This window comes from Drosophila santomea, chromosome 2R, assembly GCF_016746245.2.
Source record: "Drosophila santomea strain STO CAGO 1482 chromosome 2R, Prin_Dsan_1.1, whole genome shotgun sequence".
NCBI lineage: Eukaryota > Metazoa > Arthropoda > Insecta > Diptera > Drosophilidae > Drosophila > Drosophila santomea.
In genome coordinates this window covers 3481659-3498415 of record NC_053017.2, presented here as the reverse complement: position 1 = coordinate 3498415, position 16757 = coordinate 3481659, and the positions used below count along the sequence as shown (strand labels likewise).

At 34.2% G+C, this 16757-nt stretch overlaps 1 protein-coding gene and 1 long non-coding RNA gene across 5 annotated transcripts; both read right to left on the bottom strand.

The window, feature by feature from the left end:
- Positions 1-5807: 5807 nt before the first annotated feature.
- LOC120445639 lies at positions 5808-6274 on the bottom strand. The gene is made up of 2 exons (XR_005615771.1): positions 6107-6274; positions 5808-6056 (listed from the first exon to the last, which is right to left on the bottom strand). It is a non-coding gene; the product is annotated as an uncharacterized LOC120445639 (long non-coding RNA).
- Positions 6275-6960: 686 nt separating this feature from the next.
- Positions 6961-16429, bottom strand: LOC120445637 (choline/ethanolamine kinase). Of its 4 annotated transcripts, XM_039626178.2 has the most exons (9): positions 16368-16407; positions 16201-16286; positions 10310-10416; positions 9845-10247; positions 9628-9780; positions 8856-9247; positions 8564-8632; positions 7819-8242; positions 6961-7755 (listed from the first exon to the last, which is right to left on the bottom strand). In XM_039626178.2, the coding sequence occupies exons 2-9, from the start codon at positions 16219-16221 to the stop codon at positions 7693-7695; spliced, it is 1632 nt and encodes a 543-aa protein (XP_039482112.1). In that variant the 5' UTR covers positions 16222-16286; positions 16368-16407; the 3' UTR covers positions 6961-7692. The 4 variants fall into 4 exon arrangements, with proteins under 4 accessions (XP_039482112.1, XP_039482113.1, XP_039482110.1 ...); XM_039626179.2 differs by having other exon boundaries at positions 9845-10190; positions 16201-16429; XM_039626176.2 differs by lacking the exons at positions 16201-16286; positions 16368-16407 and adding an exon at positions 10768-11007.
- Between the last annotated feature and the right edge of the window lie 328 nt (positions 16430-16757).

Sequence of the window (16757 nt, the reverse complement as noted above, 5' to 3'; positions counted from 1 at the left end):
TTGATACTATTTATAAATTAAAACAAGCTTCAATGGAGCTAGGCCTCTATGACGCCAGTCCGGAAAATCAGCGTTTTAATAGATCAGAAGGGAACAGACGCAGGAACAGGGGAAATCATAGTCAAAGCAATAATCAAAGATATTACAATAATAGAAATTACAATCACAGCAATTATTATCCTGGAACGAATCAAAATAACAATACGCAACATCAAAATTCTAATCAACCTACAATAAATCAAAATCAGTACTCCACTCGTCCCATACCGGTTAATCAAAGGGGAAATTATTACACGTTTAGAAGGGAGTTAACACAAGGCCAACAAAACAATCCTCTTAACAATTCCCTTAATTTCCAACCTTCAACTTCAAATAATACTAACGGTCAGATGCCGGTAAAAAGACAACGCGAAAGTCAAAGTGGCCAAAGCAGAATGGATGTAAATTTTCATCAAACTGCCTCGGACACTCAAGTGACACAGGAGGACGTACCAGTCCCCATGTAAAAATAGGTTATCATAACAAAATTTACAAGGGAATGATCGACACAGGTTCATCCATCAATATCATTAGGGAAAATTTTGAAAATTTAGAAGAAAAAGAAGAAGATCTAACAGTGTATACCATTAAAGGGGCAATAAAATTAAAGAAAAGCATAATAATGAAACCCACTTCAGTATGTCCGTCTGTTCAGAAATTCTATATCCACAAATTTTCCGACAATTATGATTTCCTGTTAGGTCGAAAGTATCTAGAAGATACGAAAGCTAAGATAGATTATGATAACGAGACGGTAACTTTAGGTTCAAGAACCTTTAAGTTTGTGTATGGAGAAAAGAAGGGCGAGACCGCATCTAAATGCCTCGACCCACAACAAAAGGATGATTCCACTCCAGTGGAGGAAATCAATCCAAAGATGCAAAAGGTTAAGACCGCACCTAAGTGCCTTAAACCAAAGCATCAACAACAGAAGAAGGAGACCGCATTACAAAAATGCCTCACTTCAAAAGTTGTTAGTGACACAGTGGACAATGATGTAACACATCTCGATCCCATGTCCGTTGACAACGATATAGTCAACTTCGCGATCAACAATGAGTTACGCGAATGTAACGAGTACAGACTCGAACATCTAAATGTAGAGGAAATGGAATGTTTAAAGAAAGTTCTATACGAATATAGAGACATTCAGTACAAGGAAGGCGAAAATTTGACCTTCACCAGTACTATTAAACATGTCATCCAGACTCAGCATGAGGATCCAGTATACCGTAAACCCTATAAATACCCCCAAAGTGTTGACCAAGAAGTCAACAAACAAATCAAAGAAATGATAGAGCAAGGGATCGTTCGCAAATCAAAGTCCCCTTATTGTTCTCCTATTTGGGTGGTCCCCAAGAAGGCAGACGCCTCTGGGAAACAAAAATTTAGGTTGGTAGTTGATTACAGGAATCTAAACGAGATAACTGTTAATGACAAATTCCCCATTCCTCGAATGGATGAGATATTGGATAAATTAGGTAGATGCCAATATTGATCTAGCTAAGGGTTTTCACCAAATCCAGATGGACGAAAATTCTATTGCAAAAACAGCTTTTTCAACTAAGCATGGGCATTACGAATATACACGTATGCCTTTTGGCCTAAAGAATGCTCCAGCTACATTTCAGAGATGTATGAATAATCTTTTGGAAGATTTGATTTACAAAGATTGTTTAGTTTATTTGGACGATATTATTGTTTACTCCACTTCATTGGAGGAACATATTTTATCTCTAAAGAAAGTCTTTGAGAAACTGAGAGACGCCAACTTGAAGTTGCAGCTAGACAAATGTGAATTCATGAAAAAAGAAACTGAATTCCTGGGACATATTGTCACAACAAATGGCATTAAACCAAACCCAAACAAAACCATTGCAATCACAAATTTTCCGTTACCTAAGACACCTAAACAGATAAAATCATTTTTGGGATTATGTGGGTTCTATCGCAAGTTCATTCCTAACTTTGCCAAGATAGTTAAACCCATGACCCTCAAACTTAAGAAAGGTGCTGTAATAGATATTAAATGTAAAGACTACATCGAATCATTTGAAAAACTAAAGATTTTGATAACTTCAGATCCGATATTCGAAGCCTTTTTCTCTAACAACTGACGCGAGTAATGTAGCTATTGGTGCAGTGCTCTCACAGAATCATAAGCCCGTTTGTTATGCCAGCAGAACGCTGAACGAACACGAAATCAACTATGCTACCATTGAAAAAGAATTGTTAGCTATAGTTTGGGCGACAAAATATTTCAGGTCATACTTATTCGGCAGGCCATTTGAAATAATGAGTGATCACAAGCCATTGGTATGGCTGAATAATATCAAAGAGCCAAACATGAAATTACAAAGGTGGAAAATCAAACTTAATGAATTCGATTATAAAATAAAATATCTTCCAGGCAAAGAAAACTATGTCGCGGATGCTCTTTCCCGCACAAAGATAGAAGAAGTCATGGTTGGCGAAGTCGCAAACAGCGCAGACGCAACTATACATAGTGCTAATGAAGATAATTTAAATTATATATCCATAACGGAGAGACCAATCAATTTCTTTTCTAGACAAATAGAGATAGAAAAAGGCGACAATGACACAACAAGTGTAATCCACTACTTTCAAAAACTAAAGATTAAAATAATCTATAAAGAAATGACACTTGAACTCGCCAAAACCCTCATTAAGGAATATGTGTGCACCAAGAAAAGCGCAATTTACTTCCCTAATGATGAGGATTTTCTGATCTTCCAGAGAGCATTTACCGAAATCATAAGCCCTAACAATTTCACAAAACTATTGAGATGTACCACGAAGCTAATTGATATACTAACTTATGCAGAATTTAAGGATTTAATCCTAAAAAGACATAAGGAAGTTTTACACCCAGGTATAGAAAAAACCATTAATTGGTTTAAAGAAAAATACTATTACCCAGATAGTCAAAAGCTAATTCAAAATATTATTAATGAATGTGAAATCTGTAATCTAGCAAAAACAGAACATCGAGACACTAAATTGACATTTGAAACAACACCAGAAATATTTAACACAAGAGAAAAATACGTGATAGATTTTATCTCACGGGTAACCAGATCTTCTTATCTTGTATTGATATTTATTCAAAATTTGCCTCCCTAGTTGAAGTAAAAAGTAGAGATTGGCTAGAAGCGAAAAGAGCCATTACTAAAATATTCAATGATATGGGAAAGCCACAAGAAATTAAAGCAGACAAAGATTCAGCTTTTATGTGCATAGCTTTGCAAAATTGGTTAAGATCCGAAGGCGTACAAATTTCTGTAACAACCAGCAAAAATGGTGTATCCGATATAGAAAGATTTCACAAGACCGTAAACGAAAAGCTAAGAATCATCGGTAGTGAACAAAATATCGAAGATAGGTTTACAAGGTTCGAAACAATCTTATACGTCTATAATCATAAAACTAAACATAATAGTACAAAACGATCTCCGGCAGACATTTTTCTATATGCAGGCAGCCCAGACTTTAACGTACAACAAAACAAAATTGATAAGATCGAATATCTTAATAAGAATAGGCATGATTTTGAAGTTGATATAAAATATAGACAGGCTCCACTCGTGAAGAGTAAAATCACCAATCCATTTAAAAAGACAGGAAGAATTGAACAAGTAGACAGTAAACATTTTGAGGAAACAAACCGCGGCAGGAAATCCGTTCATTATAAATCAAAATTCAAGAAACAAAAAAAGATTAATAAGAGCAAATACGATAATTCCAGACCAGCCAGAGAAGCGCAAAGTACGCAATATATTTCTAATAATGCTTAGTTGCATGTTATCACTTATCACTATGGTCAAATGCAGCAACATCGAAGTAAACCCAATAAGTGCGAAAAATGGATACCTTATATTCCAAACCGGAACGATGGAAATTCCAACCAGCTACGAATACCACTATTTAAGTATAAACATAACAAAGACAATGCTTATGTTCGAAAATCTAGTAACTGATGCAAATGACTATCCCAATGTACCTCAGATACAATATTTAGTCGATAAACTAAAACGGGAAATAAATGGATTAAGAATTATTAACAGAAGTAAAAGAGGTCTCTTGAACGTAGTAGGGAAGGCATATAAATACTTATTTGGTACATTAGATGAAGACGACAGGGAGGAGTTAGAGGAAAAAATTAATAACATGTCAGAAGACTCCGTTAAAACCCATGATCTAAACATGGTTATCGACATAATTAACAGCGGTATAGACATAATTAATAGGCTCAAGGTGGAAAAAGAACAGAACCAACAAATTGCGATACTGATATTCAACCTACAGCAGTTTACAGAATACATAGAAGACATCGAGTTAGGTATGCAATTAACCAGATTAGGGATCTTTAACCCAAAATTACTAAAACATGATTATTTGAAACACATAAATTCGGAGAAAATGCTAAAGATAAAAACATCAACTTGGCTCAAGACAGACACGAACGAAATTTTGATTATATCCCACGTTCCTAGCGAGGTCACTAAAGTTCCGATATTTCAAATAGTTCCGTACCCAGATGAACATAACTATATTCTAACCGAGCAAATATTCGATAAGTTTTATGTATTCAATAACCAAGTATTTCATAAAGATACAGATAAATTAATATTCGACAAATGTATTGTTGGACTTATTAAACAAGAGCAAACTCAATGCAAATACATTAAAACCCAAAGAAATTTCCAAATAAATTATATAGAACCAAATATACTTTTAACATGGAATATTCCTGAAACAGTTGTCAACCAAGATTGTACAAACAACAAAATATTAATATCAGGAAACAACATCATTAAAATTAAAAATTGTATCATGCAAATAGACGAATTCCTAATTTCTAATAATGTAGCAGATTTTACACAAACGATTTATATCACCAACAATGTTACACGCTTAGAACCGATAAATCACTTAGAAACAAAAGAAATGATAAAATTACATGTAAAACACTACAACTTTTTCCAAATTATATACATTACAACTTTTGTCATCATGATAATTAGTTTGACTCTGTATTTAGCATATAAGTTTAAAAATATACCTAAGAAAATTATTGTCAAATATTGTAAACAAAAAGAAGAACATCCGCACCTTGAAACTAATGTCAAGGAAAATATTCAACCAGAAAACAATGTTATGATATATCCAAATTTAACGACCTGAGGACAGGCCAAATTCAATGATTGGGGGAGTGACATATCCATAAGTCCCTAAGACTTAAGCACATGCCTACACACTAATACACATACAACATGTACACCCAAATACACCCACACACCCATACACCCAACACAACTCTGGATGTACCCAACAGATACCAGATACCTGATAAGTCACCCACTGGTAGACTAAACATCCGTTGCCTAATTTAAACAATCTATGCTTAAGCCCTCGCATCATCGTTGCGTTCCCACGTTCAAAGCTCGGACTCGCAATCCCGAAAACAGAAGTATTAGATTTCAATAAACAAAATTATAAGATTCTAAGAGCACTTGTATCCAAGAGCGAATGCACTTGAATCCAAGAGAAATGCGAAGACTATTAAAGTCAGCAACTCCAAAGCTTTCTCTCTTCATTTGATCAGAACCCTAAAGTCTAAAGTCCATATTAGAAAAGCTCGAAACCGAGGCTTGAACGTCAATCAAATCAGAGTAATTATCAGAGTTCAGTTTGAGACCTAATTATAATCGGTCGGTGTTCTTCTCAACTAAAAAATATTGTAATCATTCAGTAAAATAAAATTATATTTTTTTTACATATGAGTATTGCGATTATTTAATTATATGTATAATGCCATTCCATTAGCATGTCTACCAACACCCAGGATTCAACACGTCGAGTTCTCATCGCTTAGGATATTCTTTATACTTTCTTTTTTTTACGAGTGGGCGTTAGAGTGATTCAAATTGCTCCAAATCTCTTTTAGTTGCATCATGAGCTTAACAACATTTGGGTTGAACAGCTGTGGAAAACACCTAAACATGGGACGAAAGAAAGTTGAGTTTCCCGACTATTAGATACTCACCTAGTGGGAGTGTGAAAGTAAAAGTTATACATTCTTTTTCGCATATCGATAGAAATTGGCTAGAAAAATAGTTCAATGAAAAAAATCAAAACAAGAGAGAACGCTATAGTCGAGTTTCCCGACTATCTAATACCTGTTACTCAGCTAGTGGAAGTGCGAAGGAGAAATTTCAACACTGACAGTTTTTGGCGGTTTGTGGGCGTTAGAGTGGGCGTGGCAAAAAGTTTTTTGGCAAATCGAGAATTATTTACAAGACTAACAAAATTGTGAAAAAACATTTAAAAATATTAAAACATTTTTCAAAAGTGTGGTCGTGGGAGCTTTGGGCGGTTTGTGGGAGTTAGAGTGGGCATGGCAAACAATTTTTTTGCAAATCAATAAATTTTTAACAGACTAATAAAAAAATGAAAAAATATAAAAACATTTTTCAAAAGAGTGGGTGTGACAGTTTTGGGTGGTTTGTGGGCCTTAAGTGGGCATGGCAACATGGGCCAGCAAACTTGTCTATGTCTCTGGGGTCTGCATGCTTAATCTCAAGCTTTCTAGCTTTCGTAGTTCCTGAGATCTCGATGTTCATACGTACGGACAGCCGGACTCTACTCTACGAGTAACGGGTATAAAAATGTTCAATAGTGGGGCGTCGAAGTTTTGGGCGTGGAAAAAAGTGTTTTGGCGAATCGATATAGATTTACAAGACTAATGAAAAAGTATCAAAACCTTTTTCAAAAATGTGGTACGATTTGTCGGCGTTACGGTAGGCGTTGCCAACACTTTGTTTAGCATATCAATTGATATGTGGTTACACATTGCAAACATTACTGCCATGTTTAAAAAGAGGTCTTTGCATTTCCGTATTTGTTTTTTTTAATTACCATGTACTCAACCAATTTTAATTCTAAAAGCAAAAAAATATTAATTGGCACAGTTAGTAAGATTCATTGAAGGAACTCGATTGAAAATGGCCAAATTACTCAGATCGTAAGAAGTCCTTCATGAATTAAATGAAATATAATTTTGATATAAAATACAACTAAAACTTTACTGTATCAAATAGTATAGTGTGATAAATAAAAAGCATTACTTAGATGCGAAAGTAATGATTAAACTTATAAGACATTTAATTAGGAAGTCATAAATTCGAAAGTAATATAACGTGTTTGTGTATGGGAAATATAATCTATACAAGCAAGGAATAAGATTGCCTTAAATACAATATTAAAGGATGTGATTGGTGCTGACTGTAATACTTTCAATCGTATCTGCTAAACAATCTTGTACCACTTTCGCAATAGGAACAACTATTAAAGATACATAATATTGTTATAATTGTTATTTTCTTTAACCTGTCTGACGCAATTTCCAATTATGAAAAGCAAATTATTCATTGCAAATTCTGACAGTCTTTTTAAAAAGTTTGATATTTTTTAATGTTTTGTATGAACTAGATAAGTTAACCAACTAAAAAAAATGTCTGCTAAAAATGTTATAAACACGGACAAAGACGGACGGGTATTGAAAGGTCAATTATGTTTAGTCTAGTTAACTATGGTTCTGATTCGATGTATGTAAAGGTTCAAATATTTGATTTATTTAGCTTGATAAGCTGCCTTTAGCTTTTGATATTCCAGAATTCGAGCAATACCATATTCCTGAAAAATAAGTGATATTTTGAATATATAACTTTTTTAAAAACCAGTTTTAGATTTCCTCACCCAATAACCAAACTCAATCGCCGATGTGACATTAATTACGGACCAAAGGCTCCAGAATAGATGAGACAGCATTGTAAAGAACTGAATCTCACCGTCTACTTTTATCAGCTCCTGACCAGTGATATTATAGTTCTCGTCATCGTGATACTTCTTTAAATAGTTTACAATAAAGTCGCGGCGCTGCTGCACAGTTGCGCAGTTGGTTGAGTTATGGTAGAAGTAAGGGAACTGTGGATTGGTGTAGTCGAAAGTCCACTCAATAAAATGATTGGCAAGATCATAACCACGGTAGTTGTAGGCACAATATTCAAAGTCAATGATAATAAGATCCGGCTCATTATCGCCTATGAAGCTGGCATCCAGGGCTGAGTCATTCGTTGTGTCCAGCTCAGTACATGGTGAAGGCGACACGCTATGTGATTTGCTATACGACACGGAAAGTTTTAAGATTCAATTATAATTTGGAATACATTGCTTTGAACGAATGTCATGAATAACCTGTATTTAATTTTGCTTTGGCCAATAATACTATTGCATATGGCCAAAACATATTTTTATAACTCAAACCACGACCGCAGCAAATTTCGGCCATCTAAAATTGTAGGCATGAATATATAGGTCTGGCGAGCAGGAACTTACGACCAATGGGCCAATAACAAGTAGGTACTGGATAGCAACCCACAGCAAAATAACGGGTTATCAGAAGAGCTAAGTAAACGTTCCGCAACGATCGTGGTCTACTTACTTTGTCTCTGTGTCCGATATATTGCTATTTCCATCAAGGCTATCACCCAATGTTTCATCGAAGTTGGATCTGTAAAATAAATAAATGTGTTTATTAAAAAAATTGTTTATCCATTGTCATTTTATGCCAGAAGAAAGACTTTGTCAATTATTTTTTTGATAATGTTAAATTGGGACCTACAAAAAAAATGGTACAATGGCAAGATCATAAATACCTAATAAGTATTAGGAGCATTCGTTAAAGCAACACAAATAATTTTTAATTTACATATAATTCATGTAATTTAACACACCTCAGGCTACTTATAGATTCCCGGGGGGTCCCATCGTTTTGACCAGCTGTCGATTGTCTCATTAGAATGTTGCCTTCTTGCAGATCATTGTGACAGAACACAACTGGATATTCCCCTTCATCGATAATCGACCTAATCCAGGCGATTTCTTGAACGTAGTCAAAAGTCCGCATCAATTGCATTTGCTTCTTCACTACCGACGATTTTGGATTCGTTTGAACACTGCCGCTAACAATGCTCTCTAAACCGGAAACCCAACGCTGCATACAATTCCATATCCAATCGGGTTCTTTAGACATGGGTATATTGAGACTGTGGATCTCACCCATTTTCTCTGCAACTTTCATCAATATTCGTTGCTCTCCTAATTCTGCTGTGGTCAAAGCGCGTGCCTGAAGGAAATAAATCTAAATTTATCTAAATGCAGTTTTAGTTTATTTCAATTTATTGGAATTATATATTTATATATGTATATATTTTATATATATATATATATACTAAAGTATACTATACTATACTCTATATATAAATATATAATATAATATATATAGTCGTATGTAAGTACATTCAGACGTAAAATTTAAACGGTTTTAATATTAATATTTAAAGGAGCACTGAATGTAGTTTGTTTTTAAAATTCTTGTAAAGACACGAATAAAAAAATACAAAATAAATTAAGACTATTTTCAAAAGAGAAAATCTTTTTCAAAGCTATATTATTTTTAAGAATAATAAAACGCAGAAACACTTTTAAGCCCTTTACCCAACATACCGGAATATATTGCTCAATGCGTCCACCCGGAAAGATTCCGTGCAGTTTCGGGCCGAAGTTTCGTTCACTGAGAAGGGCGAATACTACGGACTCGGTAATCATGCTCTCCAGCGCGTGATCGCCATGGGTCTGACCATAAATTCGCAGTAGGACCTGTGGGGGTTTATCAAGGAAGAACTTGTGAAGAGGATTTCAGGTACAACTGTGGATGACCTACCTCACGGGGTTCCTGCTTGAGGGCGTGCAATCGTTTCGAAGAACTGGAGTCGCGACTATCACTATCGCACCGCTGACGTTTGTGTGCTTGTTTGGCGCTTGGTGCTGCTTCAGTGACGTCTTCGTTTTTTATTAATTTCGTCGCCACGAATGTTACACCAACCGCCTTGGCAGCCGAGTCATCGTCGTGAGTGAAAATCATGCTGCTATTGGTCATAGTTTCGGTGGCCGCTATGACATCTTCGCTGACTTTGACATTTGCCTGCTGCTGTTTTTGTTCCTCCAGTTCATCGTAGTCATTTAAATTGGGAAGGCTTACGTAATACAAAAAATTTGACAGACCGCCACTGGAAGAAAAAAGTATTTTTGAAATGTTGTGCTTCAGTAGAGTCTTTAAGTCTCTCCTAATTAATAAAGAGTCTTATTACAATACAATACAATCATTTTTTATGACAAGAAGGCTTACCTTATGCGCTTCACCACCAAATTCTGTGGAGTAACCACTTTCCAGGGTCCAGTTAGATAGTCTCGGCAAATACGCGCGGCCGCAATGCGAATTTCCTCAAGGGTCGCCTGTGTACGATAGAGTGGTGGGTTGTGTTTTTTTAAAACTTGAAAGAGAAAGCGGCCGCAAAGAGAATTCCAATAAAAGAAAAAGAGTGAGAGGCAGAGAAAAACAATTCACCCCGGTACTGGTGGTGTACTAAAAATAACAAAAACATTTCAAGAAAGAAAATGCAAATGCATTTAGAGGGCTAACCAAATTTATATTGATTAAATAGGCAATGACGATGGAAGGTAACACAATTGAAAGTTATTAGTAGTTGAATTTTCGACAAGGAAAATTATCTAATAAGATATATACTATAAAATTATATATATTATATTATTATATTATGGATATATTATTTATAAATGGCCTACATTGCTATTAAAATGCTTTTTACTCAAACAACACTTTTGATTATTATTGTCTGGCTGCTGGCGACGTTTGAGTGCTTTATTATTCCTACGATTTCGCTGTTTCATGCTACGCGTAGTATATAAAAATATTTATGTACTATATAATATAAATCGTATTATATAAATTTAAAACAAGTAGCGAAGGCACACTGGAAGTCTTTTCGTTTAGCTCAAAGCGATAAATAGTTCCCAGCTGGGCGTACGAAAACAAACTGACTCATCGTTACAAAACCCAGACCCAGAGGAAGCCGAAATAGAAATCCCGTACCGCTCCGCTCTCTCGGCAGCTGTAGACGTTTGTGCACTATGAACTAAGGACGCATCCCACACCCACCGTGTGGCCCGGTTTACCTTACTGACGGCTATGTAGAAACCAAACAAATATTGTTCCTACTTCGTTTTTTTACTGATGTTCACTGCGTACAACGGCGAGGAATCAGGGTAACAGGTAAAAATACTGGGAATAGTACTTACAATAACTTTCCTATAATTCTTAGCCATTAGAGAGATACTTAAACTTCTTTAAAGTAGTTGTTGTAATAAGCATTAATTTAATTTTTTTTAAATTATGCCTCTTCAATTGTCCAAAAATACTTTGTCATGCCCACAAACCACACTCACAATTTTGAAATATATTTTTATTAGTTTTGGTTTTATATTTCATAAAATTGATAATAAAACAAGAGAGAACGCTATAGTCGAGTTCCCAGACTATCTGATACCAGTTACTCAGCTAGTAGAAGTGCGAAGGAGAGTCTATGACACTGACAGTTTTTGGCGGTTTGTGGGCGTTAGAGTGGCCGTGGCAAAAAGTGTTTTGGCAAATCAATAGAAATTTACAGGACCAATACAAAAATGAAAAAATATCTAAACATTTTTCAAAAGGTTGGGCGTGGCAGTTTTGGGCGGTTTGTGGGCGTTAGAGTGGGCGTGGCAACATGAATCGACAAACTTGCGCTGCGTCTATGTCTCTGGAGTCTGTATGCCTAATTTAAACTTTCTAGCTTTTGTAGTTCCTGAGATCTCTTTATATGGTCGGAAACGCTTCCTTCTGCCTGTTACATACTTTTCAACGAATCTAGTATACCCTTTTACTCTACGAGTAACGGGTATAATGATATAGAATAAAGAGAATTTAAAGAAAATGTAAGCAATTCAAATTTTTGACGAACGCAGAGACTTAATTTATGGAAGTTTCCAAGCAATCATCGTGAGACGCATCGAACTTTTAAAAGAAAACTTCAACCTCCACCACACACACTCTTATCAAGCCCGTCCAGTTTTTATTGCCATGTTGCCTATTGCTGTTGTTTAGGTTTCTTCAGTTAAGAAACGGAAAGTAATTAAGCATAATAGACTAAGTCGAAAATTAAAAATCAAACAACTTTAGTAATTATTTAGTTACATATATTAGTAAAATTTTGGTAATAATCAGCAAACGACCAAATAACAACTAAATCGCAGTGTATCAAATTTAAATAAAGCTATAAGTATATTTAATATTCAGTGCTGTTATTTACGTTTTTTACATCGTATTAACCGTACTAATCTCATTCCTTATAAAATAGTTATCACGTTTATCAAATTTATTATTGGGCTTTGTGTTAATTGGCCACGCTCTTAACTTAAGTTGTGAGTAACCTGGTTTATTGATTTTATGAGCTTAGTCTCCCAAATCAGCTCAAAGAAGCTGGGTCCGCCAAAATCGAATTTTTGACATTTGAAAGGTGGAATCGTTTGACCATCGTTTGACCATGTTTGACCACCAATTACTTTTTTTTGACCACGTCCAGTTTTGAAGATATGGATTTTCGAAAATTTTCGAAAATTTTCGAACTTCAAAAATTTGACTTTTTTGAACTTTTTTTTTTTTAAATCGCAATAACTTCGTTTGACCACGTTTGACCACCCTTTAGAATTTTGAAAAAACTTTTAGTTTAGAAAATATAAGCACTTAAGCAATTAAGCATTTTTCATACCCCAAAACTAAATATTTTCAAACAAAATCGTTTGACCATCCTTTAAAAATGCTTTTTATCGTTTGACCACCCTTTAAAATTTTTTTATTTCGTTTGCTTACCCTTAAAAAAAAATATTTTCGTTTGCCCAACTCTTAAAACTAAATATTTTCAAAAAAAATCGTTTGACCATCCTTTAAAATTGCATTCTATCGTTTGACCACCCTTCAGAAATTATTTTTTTCGTTTGCTTACCCTTAAAAAAAAATAAAAACGATTTCCCACCTCTTAAAACTAAATATTTTCAAAAAAAAACTTTTGACCATCCTTTAAAATTGCATTCTATCGTTTGACCACCCTTCAAAAATTATTTTTTTCGTTTGCTTACCCTTAAAAAAAAATATTTTCAAACAAAATTCAAATAAATCTCACAATTTTGGCAAAATACTCTCTCTTTCTCTTTCTTACTCCCAAGAACGTAATTGTTTGTTTGTCTGGTTCATGTAAAATTTATTTCAGTAAGCTGTGGCACCAATTCACACGCACACTTGGTACTTGCCGGTACTTGACAATGCATACATACGTACATATTACAAAAACATTATTGTGTATTCTGCTTATTCTTCACTAGTTTCTTATGCTGAGCAACAACAATTTCATTTGCTTAACAGTTACTTCGCTGTCCGACTGAAAAGCTGCATAGCTAAAAATCAGTCGTACGTTTCGTTGCTAGCAAATTGGTTTACATACATACAACCCAGAAAAATTAATAACAATTGTGTTTGCTTTACCATATTGTTATCCAACATAATTTGGGGTTTTCATAAGCATTAAAAATAAGTATTTTCATTTTTTATTAAATTTGATTTTTTCAGTGCAGATAGCAGAACCGAAAACGTGTATGTGTGTTTTATTTATATGCATGTGTTGGTTCTATACAAATACACCTCCGGTCTTTAATCGTTTCTTGGGAGTAAGAAAGAGAAAGAGAGAGTATTTTGCCAAAATTGTGAGATTTATTTGAATTTTGTTTGAAAATATTTTTTTTTAAGGGTAAGCAAACGAAAAAAATAATTTTTGAAGGGTGGTCAAACGATAGAATGCAATTTTAAAGGATGGTCAAAAGTTTTTTTTTGAAAATATTTAGTTTTAAGAGGTGGGAAATCGTTTTTATTTTTTTTTAAGGGTAAGCAAACGAAAAAAATAATTTCTGAAGGGTGGTCAAACGATAGAATGCAATTTTAAAGGATGGTCAAAAGTTTTTTTTTGAAAATATTTAGTTTTAAGAGGTGGGAAATCGTTTTTATTTTTTTTTAAGGGTAAGCAAACGAAAAAAATAATTTCTGAAGGGTGGTCAAACGATAGAATGCAATTTTAAAGGATGGTCAAACGATTTTTTTTGAAAATATTTAGTTTTAAGAGTTGGGCAAACGAAAATATTTTTTTTTAAGGGTAAGCAAACGAAATAAAAAAATTTTAAAGGGTGGTCAAACGATAAAAAGCATTTTTAAAGGATGGTCAAACGATTTTGTTTGAAAATATTTAGTTTTGGGGTATGAAAAATGCTTAATTGCTTAAGTGCTTATATTTTCTAAACTAAAAGTTTTTTCAAAATTCTAAAGGGTGGTCAAACGTGGTCAAACGAAGTTATTGCGATTTAAAAAAAAAAAAGTTCAAAAAAGTCAAATTTTTGAAGTTCGAAAATTTTCGAAAATTTTCGAAAATCCATATCTTCAAAACTGGACGTGGTCAAAAAAAAGTAATTGGTGGTCAAACATGGTCAAACGATGGTCAAACGATTCCACCTTTCAAATTTCAAAAATTCGATTTTGGCGGACCCAGCTTCTTTGAGCTTCCCAAATCTCCTAAAATGTGTAATTATACCCGTTACGCGTAGAGTAAAAGGGTATACTAGATTCGCACTTTTGAAAAATGTTATGATATTTTTTCACATTTTTGTTAGTCTTGAAAATTTCTCTCGATTTGCCACAATCCGCCAAAAACCGTCAGTATTAAAATTTCGCCATCGCACTTATGTACACTAGCTGAGTAACGGGTATAAGATAGTCGGGGAACTCGAATATAGCATATACCCTACTACTTAACTCTATAATCGAGTGTCTCAATTAAATGAAGTGCAAGGGGGATACAGATTAAACTTGAAAAAGAGCTTTACTTCTCGGTAGTTATATTAATTACTTTTTGAAAAAAAAAAACAGATTTGAAACAAATATTTTTGGCAGTATGTACATATATGCATATATACTAAGTAGTGAAAAGCCGAATGCATAAATAATATATGTTTTCAACATAGATATAATCTATATATATTATTGAAAAATTGGCAAAATTTTTTTCCTATTTTGCAGCAAAATTAAAAAAAAAAAACATTTTCCAGTAACATCATAAAGTTGGCATATTTGAATAATTTATATTGGCATATTGGTTTTGACATAGGATTCTTTGGCTGCATCGAAACTTTGGAACTCTGAATGGCTTCTTACTGCCATTGAGAGGTTTACTATATAAAAGCAACAATGTAGTCAAACTATGTATGTATGTATGAATGAATGTATGTATGCATTTCTGAATGTCTGTACGTATGTATGTAATTCAATCTTACAATTTGTAGGCCAGAACAACTTCGAAATGAGCGCCGCACGCAATACAAAAATGGAATATAAAAAGTACTGATAAGTGCAATAAAGGAGAGTGGTAACGGCAATGAACGAAGAAGTGAGCGATCCACGAGGCGATAACAACCATTCTGTGAGATTACAAATCGACATGGAACCGCAAAAACAAAAAAGGAATGCGAAACATTTATTATTAAATAGATTTTGTTGAATTTAAGGCAGGTACTCAAAGACAATATACTTCCTACCTAGACGATGATTCAGTGATAACATGCCAATGAACCATACTTTCTTTAACAGAAGGTAACCAACATCACAACAAATCTTAAGAAACATTTACATATGGACATACATACAAAAATATGTAAGTACGTATTATTTATGTAAGTAGGTTTATCATCTGGCGAGACTAAAATTCATATTTATATTGTAATATATTCATTCATATATTGATAAAGACATTGTAAACATGTTCAAACATTCATATGAAATATGGTAAAAAGTTATCGTAAGTTATCGTAATCATAAAAATCTTTTAAAGAATTTAATCAGCGTTATATGTGTAAGTATAAATGTATGCACATAAGTGCAAGGGTAAAACCTTTCCGATATAAATATACAAACATATAGATGTACAAATGTGGCTACGATCTAAATACGTAAAGGCCTAAACACAACCGCGGCCATTGTACGAAAGTTAAGGGGTATGGGACAAAATTTGCAAAACACAAGCTCGTAAAACCCTAAGAGAAAATTGTTAGGCGATGCCATTGACATGAGCAACGAATTTTCTTTCTTACCTTTTGCAGGTTGGTAGACATTGTCCTTCGCTTTTTTATTTATTTATGGTAATTAACAGTTCCGGAACCAAGGCACCTACAACACACTTCAAAAACAGATGTTGGCCGTGGATTGGACGTCACGTGGTTTTTTATTATAATGCAATATATTAACATTAAGTACATACGCGGTTTCAGTCTCAGGTTTCAACGCGCCTACTCGCGAGAACGCTTCAGATTCGACTACTTAGAAGCACTCGCCCCCTTTGATCGGCGGCGCCATGGAAGAAGTCTCAGTATTGGTGGGAGCAGTAGCAGCGAGAGCAAATTCGAAATCAAACTCTCTTCTACTACTTTATCTGTTATTAAAAAGTACTGCAACACTTTTGATCTGCTCTCGAAATTTTATTTAAAATGTTAAAACAATAATGAATCGATCAGCCAAATAAATGTGAACGGAACTGAAATACTGTCTTTGCTAGGATCTGTTTCAATGTCTTTTCTTTTTTTATTTCTTTTTAACATTTCCCTAGTCTATCAGAACCATTCTTAAAAGTTTGCTCCTGTTAGAATGACTA

What these genes read in the sequence shown, in the direction of transcription:
- LOC120445637 (XM_039626176.2), bottom strand. Translation starts at nt 10,872, where the DNA reads ATGAAACAGCGAAATCGTAGGAATAATAAAGCACTCAAACGTCGCCAG. An exon ending in AAAAGCATTTTAATAGCAAT is followed by an intron (nt 10,417 to 10,767) that starts GTAGGCCATTTA and finishes TATCGTACACAG; the next exon opens with GCGACCCTTGAGGAAATTCG. An exon ending in CGATTGAGTTTGGTTATTGG is followed by an intron (nt 7,756 to 7,818) that starts GTGAGGAAATCT and finishes CTTATTTTTCAG; the next exon opens with GAATATGGTATTGCTCGAAT.